Source organism: Liolophura sinensis, chromosome 12 (genome assembly GCF_032854445.1).
Source record: "Liolophura sinensis isolate JHLJ2023 chromosome 12, CUHK_Ljap_v2, whole genome shotgun sequence".
Lineage (NCBI taxonomy): Eukaryota > Metazoa > Mollusca > Polyplacophora > Chitonida > Chitonidae > Liolophura > Liolophura sinensis.
In genome coordinates, this window is record NC_088306.1 from 12,788,565 (window position 1) to 12,798,979 (window position 10,415).

Below are 10,415 nucleotides of genomic sequence, written 5' to 3' on the forward strand. Positions count from 1 at the left end.
TAAGGAATTGGTGTCACGGTAGAAAAAAGCTAGAGGACTTTTTTTTTCTCGAAATTTCAACTTTACCATGTCAAAGTTTCGACTTCCTTTGGTAGAAGTGTCGTCCCTTTTTTGGGAGAAATCTCGACAGCCTTGTACACACTTCATGTGCATCGATATATATTTCTGCTAATATCTTGTCTCAGAAAGTTATAGACCTACATGTATCACGTCACGGAAAAGTCGAAATTTTTGACTGAAGTCTCGACAGTCGAAATATTGACTTTCTTATCTGGAAATATCTTACTCTCAGAACTGCCCCCCACCTCTCTGTCACCCAAATAATTTGTAATTGTGACACGATGAGGCTTCCATATAAGACCCTATCTGTGTTAACTACATGCACACGATTGCGAAATTTTTAGCTTATATCTAAAAATCTGGTGATACTTGGCGACGTCCTGTGGTGTAGCTTCCTTCAACTCATCAACATTCCGTCATCTTGTATAAGTGAATTCAAAAGTTTTAAATAAAGAAATAAAAAATTAAACAGAGAAATATTGTATACTCTCTCCGCTCTTTGCGCGGCAGACAGTATAAAGTATATACCGAAGGCTAATACAGCCTTCTTTATGAAGAGTATATACTTTGTGTGTGTGTGAGGGGGGGGGGGGGAGTGGTCCTATACGTCACCAAAACGTCACTCATATTCCTATTATTTTTACATTTCTGGTATGAATGTGTGCAGTTATGTCCGTTATTAGTGAATAAAATAAAAATCTAGAAAAAAAATAACATCAGCTGAGCATGTTTGTTATCTTCCTGTCAACACAGTCAAACCAGACCGTCATGAAATAGGTAACGTATGATCATTAATGCGACGTTATATATATATTCATGTATCCCAAGTAAACAAAATTGCTAGCTCGCCAAAGTACAGGTGTAGCTAATGCCTATGGAATTAATGTTAATGTAAAATGTTACGGCTGGTTATCATAAAACGTACTGCCGTACGTGGAAAGGTCTGACAGCAATCTGTGGATGGTCGTGGGTTTCCCCTCACCGTAATGTTGGCCGCCGTCGTATAAGTGAAATATTCTTGAGTACGGCATAAAACACCAATCAAATAAATAAATACCTAAATAAAACGTACTGCATGCACATTGAGGTCAGGTTTTGCATACATGTAAAGAACAATAACGCGATGTGGATGTTTCATTACTGATGCCACGTATGTCTGTTTATTATCGTAAATTACAAAATGACTTTCATGAACGCATGTGAAGGAAAATGTTTAAGTGCTTTATCTATTGAGCCGAAGGTTTGCGTTCATGTGTCTCGAGTTCTTTGGTGAAGCCCAGAACAATTTTTAAATCAATACAATATGTTGTATAGAATACAATTTAATATCCATAAAAAAACAATATCCCAGTTTAAAATTTGAATCCGGTTTTAAGGGCTTTGTTTCAGGCAACATCAGTCAGGAAAGAAAGCATTGTTTTAAACACCCGCGGCACGTGTGCAATGTTAAACCGTGTGATACACTTTGCAAATGCATACAAATAGTTTTAACAGCTTGCTCGGTTCTGTCAAGGTAGAGATTAGGAAGGCAAATAGTATGGGAAATGCCATTTGTTAATAAAGAGATTGTTTTCCTGGAGTCCGCTCAGCCTGTCACCTAGAAAACTTATATTAACTTATATTTTATACCTTAAACAAAACTATATTTAGCCCGTGTATTGGACAGGGGAAAGTGTTTTGAACAATCGTGCACTGACTTTTTCACGTAAAATGATTATTTTATGAATACACAGTCACTTTAAAACTATGAGATATTGTAATATTGTTGGAATAAGGCAAGAAACTCCAATAGAGTAAATATATCAATACCACAGGATGCAGTTTTTTGCGATGAGTGGATCAAGCTTATTTTAGTAATTCACTGGTGAAAACTTTTTAAGTGAGAATGCATGTGTGCCAAATACACATAGGGAGCAGAGATTGCTGATTGAAAATTTAATTAAATAACTCGTTTTACATGTGTATATAGGTAGTGAATGTAGAAAATTGTGTCACTGGCAAATAATTAATGTCTACAATTGCTAGATTCAGGACAAGGAAATGATTATCAAGATATGGAGTTAATTTTTAAATATGTGGTTTGGGTTGAAATTAGCATTTAATGTAGTGAATGATTGCCTTTGAGCGACACCTTAAATTTACTGTTCCGTCGGATTGAATTCAAGAGGGTGGTCCGATTAAATGGTCTGATTCGAGGAAGTGAAATAAAATCATTTACTTTGAATTCTATTGACATTGTGTGAAGATAATGTGCGTATAGCGGCACCCGTATGGTGCATGATGTATAAGGGTTTGGATTTGACGTGTGGGTGTAAGATTGGGTCAGCTTACCTAACAACTCTCGCATCGAGCCGTTTACCGCGGAGTGCCTACAACGAATATGGGCCCTTGTCAGCACAATACGTCATTGTGCGCATCACAAGCAGCCCTCACGTGACTTCGCCGTTCGCACGTGTTGGCCGCGCTTTATAACAGCACTCACAGAATAAAACTAGCAGACATAATAGCTATTTATAATGTTATTTACGGCAAATAAAAAGGCAATTTATCTGATATCAGTTTTCATTGAATGTGTCTCATTTGAACCCCGAGAGCTGCGGTTTTCAACTCCGCATAGAAACCACGTGCTATATTCGAGGACACATTCAAGTCTTACGACACGCTCAGATGTCACAAGAGGTGTTGTGTTATTCTAATTACAAACACATGTAATATTAGTACGTCAATGTCTTAAGTCTTCAAAACATTAACAGTCTTAATTCGGAGCAATTAGGGGTAATTTGAGGGGATTGTGGATGGAGTTTGCGTGGAAAGAGAAGTGCAGGGAAAACCCTCAAATTTCTTCATACAATTTATAGCAATGTAAAAACAAGGTTTTTAAGGAATATATTTATACAGTAAACAGTCCTACTGATGGCCAAATAAAGATCGAAATAATGATGTTTTCCAACGATGCATTTAAGTCCTTTCTCGAAGAGACCTGCATGCCTTTCCATGTGAAGTTAATCATTGGATTAATGCATATTGTTTTGTTTCTCTAGTGATGGAAGCTAACAGCTGGTGACAGGTTTTTTACCTTGTAGTATGTAATTTTTAGATCGGATGTAGTAATGTATATGTAGTGCGAAAGATGTCTGCCCTGACATCAGTCCCTGCTGGAAGCAATGGAAATGCGCATATAAAAGGTATATGAAAGGAATTCAATGTATACTTAAACAAAACTTTAACTCATTCGTCGCCCTACCTTATACGCGTATAAAGCACCAATCAAATACACAAATAAAATGATTTATTTCATTTGTTAACCATTTCCCACGATGATCCCCGCGTGCACTGGTAGTCTGCACGTGACATTAATCCGTTTCATTGGTGTCATTGTGACATCGGCACCGCTTGTCACAAGCCGGCAGTAACATGACATGGGGACAGATTTCCGGGAAGCTATGCAACAAATTTACACTGGAATATCAAACTTATTTTTTCAAAATTCGTTTTTCTTCTCTCACTACTTCTAGGAATCTGGCATGTATGTCACATATCATCGGGGTGGCAACAAAGCCCGTGGGTGATGAGTTGAGAGATGCGGACCTGAGTGAAAGCGTCCAAGCCGGGACAATTTTTGATATGTGAGAGTGAGTGGTCACGTGCCGGTCCATTGTTCTCGCGAGGTTGGGTCCGAGACTGTATCGGAGGTAAATTACATACCGAGGTGATTTCTGTGACTGGAAGCCAGGCCCTTTGTTCAGACGCCACCCGCTCCACAAGCTCACTCAGTGGGGGGACTGGACAATCAGGCCTATAAATGCTCCCCTGCGTCCCCATCGACGTCAGATCAACGACCGTTAATTCTGGGTTAAGACTTATTCTACAGGTGGTGGCTCAGCTGGCAACCTTGTCGTACACCAGACTATAGGAGGCAGCCACACCTATACGACGCAACATATGTGAAAATTTATTTATTTGTCTAATTTGTTTCCTACTGACACCTTTGGTTCCACTTTTCTCTTCTGTGAATACATAGACTCTTCTGGCATACTGGGTTTCCGTAGAAAATTATTTTGACTGGAAATAACGCCATAGGAAGGGGCAAGGAAACGAAGGAAATGGCCACCGATCTGATGCCTGCCAAACCATTTATGGCGACTGATACATTGAAGACTTGGGGACAGCCATCTGTTTGCTACAGTCAGAGAAATGCTGGTGAGTAAACGATTGTTGTTTGGATATTTTAAACAAGTAACTTGCCATTGTTTAATGAATTTGTGAATAATTCTAATGTATTACATAAATTACATTTGCTTCTCGAAATGTTCTGCATTTGTTTATTTGATTGAATATTCTGTGAAATTAAGTTTTATATTGTACATGTATTTAACGAGATGTTAATTTCCTTCTTAAGTTCTGTAATTAGTTTTTATTTGGTTCAAGCTGCGTTTGTCTGTTTTTATATGAAATGTATTTTTTGTATTTATTTATTTTATTTATTTATTTTTTGTTTATTTGATTGGTGTTTTACGCCGTACTCAAGAATATTTCTCTTATACGACGGCGGCCAGCATTATGGTGGTATTTTTTGTATTTATACAATGAGTTAAGATTGTGTTACTAGTACTAACTATTTATAGGCCACGAAACAGTTTAGAAAGACAAAAACTATGGTCATTAATTTTCTAACGCAGTATTAATTCATAACCATGTTCTGTCCTATATGGATTGTGAATTCTAAAAATAGGCACTTCGATATATACGTAAATACGTATATAACAGTATATTAAAAAAAAGAACAAACAATGTTAAAAAGGACGCTTTTATTTAGAAAATTGACATAAAAGTTCATTATATTTTGACTAAATTTAGCGATAGCTATACTTTGTTTTTTACCATAAACATATTGTTTTTGTAAAAGGTACGATGTGTTTACTCTTAAATACACTAGTTAATATCACAGAAATATAAGTAGCAAAATAAGTTGATGTTGAAGTTACACATTACCACAATTTTACACTTTATATAATCTTAGTTACTCAGTGATACTTTTGGTTATATAGTTTCTTGTTAGAAACTATAATTTAAATGATGCTATATTACCATGATGACCTAGTGCTTTTTATTATTTTGTATTTCGATTATTCTTTGGATATTCGGTTGAAGTCATTATGGGAATAAAATCAACCCTCATAAAAGTTCCTGTAGAGATTTTTCGCGGAAAATATATCCAGAAAATGTCGCAGCAATGTAGCCTAAGTTCAGTTACAATATTTCGTGAAAGTGACCTTGCGCGATCTTGCTTTCATTGTTCTTAAACTTTTCTGTCATCATTATTTTTTTCCTCCCAATATCATAGAATTTGCTTATTACATTAACATTGCCTTCTCATTAAGATGAATAAACGAAAAGTATGTATTAAGCGCTTTGAAGTATAGTATTGCTTATGAATTATTCCATTTCGTCTATTTTATATTTCGCTCCACGTACGTGAGAAGGTTTTCCAGCCACCAGCGGATGGTTGTGGGTTTCCCCCGGGCTGTGCCCGGTTTCATCCCACCACAATGCTGGCCGCCGTCGTATAAGTGAAGTATTCTTGAGTACGGCGTAAAACACCAAAGAAATAAATAAATATTTCACCCCAATCATGTAAAGCTGTATTTGAAGGTTGTGACAATGCTGTGTTGTATCTAGTAATGTCCTCGCAATGCAAGTGTACTTTTACCTCCGCTAGAAACACATCTGTATCAATCAACTTTGTGTAGACCTTTTTTCCCCAAAAAGAGCAAATAAGTTCAGATTCCCGTTACTAAGGAAATTCTCTAAAGGTGTCGTCCACGTACATTACATGCTGTCCACCCGGCTCTCTGGAGAGGGGCCATTAATTATCCTGTTAATATTGAACATAATTAGGTTTTGTGTAGAATGGGATCGATTAGCAATTATAATGGCAGAGGTCACCCTGTTGCTACCCCGTAGAACTAGCCTTTTGTTGTGGGGTCAATTTTGCTGGTGGAAAGCTACGACCCCCAACAAAACCCGGGTCTTGTTAGTCTCGCTGCATCACCTGGCGCTTTTGTTATGTCCTCAACGCTGGACGACTTCTGACAGACTATTTGTGATCATAGATCTGAACAAATGGACTTTTTCAGTCGGCCAACCCAGCAATTAGGCTAAATAATAAAACAAAGCCTAAATCTTTGTAAGCGACAGCTTGCTGTCCTTTGCGGCGTCCTCAAAGGTGTTCAAGCTGTTAAATGTTCGTCGACGGTTTGTGACGACAGGGATGAGCAAATTAAGTTCAATTAACTGTTTAGATATTATCCATAAACTTTAGGGGCTGGAGTGGAGGAGGCCGTAATTATGGGAAACAAGACTGATCCACATTTCCTCTGCCCTGCGACCTTGTCAAATCATTTCTCGATGAACAAAACTTTAACTACGGGTTTCTGATTGACCTGTCACTACCAGCGACACTGAGCCATGAGGTTATCAATAGCCCTGCACGTGCGCCATTGTCGTGTGCTGTGTAGTTAACAACTCCTTCAAGCAGACGACCGTTGAGCGCATTGTCCTGGTCCATTCTTTCGATGTGATTCACGTGCAAATATTTGCAGCTTATGTCGTAATGGCACTCCAAGTTATGTCGTTCCCAACACGTGCATGTGACACCCACGTGCTGGCAGGCCGCGCAACGCCCAAATTGCTAAAACAGCACAGCAAGGGAAGATCTGATCAGCAGATACTGGCCAATATCAAAATTCAGTGAAAGTACAATAGTTTCCATTTGGTGAAACGGAGATCGTAACCAGATTTGTCATACACTTGAAAACACGTACACCGTTTAAAGAAATATAATTCAATATAATATGAATACAACACAACATACAGGTGTAATGCATTCTTGTAAGCATAGTTTTGTGGTTAAAATTACTGTTTACTCGATCTCTACGGTGTTGTTTACCTTGGAAAAAAGACTTCTTTGTGAAAAGTCCCTGAACGCTGGAAATTCACTGAAAAATGGTCATCGAAATTTCAACTAACCCTAGTCATTGTTGATTACAGGTGATCTGTACACCTGCCCGCAGATGACTTCAAATAAGCCGACAGCAACAGGTGGAAAGCGGAAGTCCAGTCCTCCGTTTGACGGTCCAACCAAAGTCCGTCAAAGGTGCGATTATTGTTATGGTTTGGGTGTCAACCGGCCGGAAGCCGGGAAAGTCTCAGCTCTGATTAAAATAAGTCATTTGTAGCACTGTTATACGGTTATGCTTGAAAAATATTTTAAAAAAAGACGTCAACATACCTGTCTACAACGTACAGTTGTGTAATTTGGAATTTACCATATTATTTATGTGTTTTCGAAATACAAAGTATTTGAAGGTATGTAAGCTTAGGGTTTAACGTTGTTACTCAACAATTTTTCAGTCATATGCGTTTTTATTTGTATATTTCATTTAAAACATATTTAATACCGAGAAAGTGAACAGTTCCAACAAACAACTCATATCTTGTTTTTTATCTTCTTGAACAGGACTACTTTTTCTTCATTTCAACTGGATGAGATGGAAAAGGCGTTCAAACGAGCTCCATATCCCGATGTCTTCACCCGTGAGGAGTTGGCATTGAGGCTCAGTCTCAGTGAGACACGAGTACAGGTAAACAGGCTGTAAACTATAACATAATTCCTCACGATTTTCCGAAATTAAATAAAACGTGCTTTACCAGTAAATTTTGGTTGTTTGAAGCTTTGAGAACCATAATCAATCCATTGTCGTATACTAAGGTTTAAATATGTAGGCCATAGTTACATTAATTTAACATGAAATTTATATGTCAAAAGCCACAATTTGGTAAGCTTATATGTCACTCACAGAAATCCTAATTCAACAGCTCTGAATGTAATTCATTGAAAGAATAGTTCGTGAAAAATAAGCATAAAAGATATATTTCATAGAGCCATACTTTATAGATAAGTGACCGCTTCAATGGCCTATTGGTTAGAGCGTCCGCCTCGAAGTGGGAGACCTCGGGATCAAACTCAGGTCGGGTCATACCAAAGACTTCAAAGAAGGCACTTGCAGCTGCCTCGCTTGGCGTTTACCCTGAGAGGTTAAGGCAAGGAAACAGGACTGGTTGTCCCGGTGTCCGTATAACGTGACTGGGTACATGGGTATAGCCTGACTGTGTCTACGGGGTAATGCTTCATTCAGTGGCGGCATGGACTCGCCTTGCCACAAGAATACTCAGTGCATGTATACACACCTAAAGACTCCTCGTCGTTATATGATTGAAAAATTGTTAAGTACGACGTTAACCCCCCAAAATACATACATTATAGATAGGTTATACAGAAATCTTAAAAGATTACGATTCAAACAGACTTTAGCCAGAGATTAAAGGCCTCGTTCTTTATGGGTATAACTACCCTAGTTTACACCATATATTTTATCTACTTTAGGTTTGGTTTCAAAACCGGCGAGCCAAATGGAGACGAGAAGGTGTGATGAAAACGGAACAGGCTAAACCGACCGAAGGTATGTCAAACCTTACAACATTTCTCTGTGTCAGGAATATAGACACAGATTACTTATTATAAAGGCAAATCAGTGGGTCATATTTGTGATGATCCAAGCAACAAAATGTCGGGAGAGTGACTGTGGTCCGAGTCCTTAATTTCCAGACAATAATTTCCAAGTACAGAATTACTGAGCAATCTCTCAATCTGCGAACCCGAAACGCTCTTTGCCTGTAACCCGTGAGGCATTACTGGTCAAAATCACGATGGACCAAGTTTTTCGCTAGAGCCGTCAAACACAATAGGGCTCTGGAGGTGTCAGCTTGACAACGGTGGCGCGGACTTTCCACGAAGTTTCCAGAAGAGTACAATCGTTAAAGTCAATGTCTATAAAAGGACAGAAAAATAAAATAAAAAAGCAGGCAAATAAACGAATAAAACCTAGAAACAGTGCTAGAAAAAGCAAGATCCAGGGAAGTCTTGATTTTCGTTTGTATCCATTATGCCAGTCTTAATTTATAGTACATCGTGTATGATGTAGAATTCCTTGTGTTCATTCTGCAATGTGTGTGATAAATATTATCTCTTAATTGTGAAGATTACGCTAATTTCAGTCATATTCACTTTCGTTTTCAGATACAAGCAATCAAAGTGAAATCCCATCACCCGGCAACCCACCAGCACGTCCAGATTCTGATTCGTCTCCACAGCAACAATCTCTTACGTCACCAAGCACTCCATTGGCTAGTCCCACATCGCCTTCCTCCTCACTGGTCTCTTCTCGATCACCCGCTAAATTGCCGGTGTCCAACATGTTTTATCCACCGATCCACCATTATGTGCCACCCTACCATTCCTATCAGCAGGGTCCTTTCTCCATGCCACCGATGAATTTCGGGGAACCTATATACGACAATTATTTTGGACCAATTTCAAACCATTATCAACAAAACACTGCCAGATACATGGAAATTCCCCCTCACATGATGTAAATTTTTTAGAAATCCTGCATGTATGGATGTGTTATTTTTGTACAAATCGCAATATTTTGTGAGTGTACGCGAAGCGGTAACTGTAAATAAGCAAAGGTCGGGGAAGTTGCAATATTTGTAGCATAGGTAAACTATAGGCCTACTTGAAAATATTTAATTGTGTAAATAAAGTGATTATCAAATGAACTGCAGTGTTTGTCTTGAACTCTTTGTGGACGTCTGTTCAGGAGCTTCACACACAGTAATTGCTTATTCCATCACCCGAAGAGTTGATAGCAGCTGGAAATGCTAAGGTACACATGCACAGAATCCGCCTTGATTATTCTTGGGGGAGTAGGTGGGGGTCTGGGGAGTCGTGATTGAGTTCTAATTGAAAATGATTGTCTTTCAACCCCAATAGGATACAAACAGTGCCGGTTCTAATCTGCTAACGCAGCCCTGGACAAATGCACATATAGCTTTTGTAGTTGCATTCGACTGGATTAAAGGCGAGATCGTTACGGCGTAGTAACTCGCTACGCAGGCGTAGGGGCCTACTAGTAAAAGGTATTGATTACATCATATGTGACTAATGGCGAAATCATAAACAGATGGTCCAGCTCATGCTGGCTTCCTCTCGGGTCGTATATAGGGAGGCCTACCAGCAGATAGTCGGACAGACCTGGGTTTCCTGAGGGCTCTGCCCGGTTTCCTCCCACCATAATGCCGGCCGCCATCGTGTAAGTGAAATACTGGGGTTAGGCACCTTACAAAGCATGATTTGCAAAGTAACAGGACCAGAATTTTCCGGGCAGTTTCAAGTTTGTTGTGCCCTCTGGAAAATTTTATATTTTTTTATTGTTCTCTTTCCTGAAATATAC

General features: G+C 38.8%; 1 protein-coding gene across 1 annotated transcript; it reads left to right on the forward strand.

Annotated features, from left to right (window-relative positions):
• The first annotated feature begins 7,133 nt into the window (after positions 1-7,133).
• On the forward strand, positions 7,134-9,720 carry LOC135479709 (retinal homeobox protein Rx1-like). The gene is made up of 4 exons (XM_064759611.1): positions 7,134-7,216; positions 7,580-7,703; positions 8,507-8,582; positions 9,200-9,720. Exons 1-4 carry the CDS (start codon positions 7,134-7,136, stop codon positions 9,553-9,555), a joined length of 639 nt encoding a protein of 212 aa, XP_064615681.1. The 3' UTR covers positions 9,556-9,720.
• Positions 9,721-10,415: the final 695 nt, after the last annotated feature.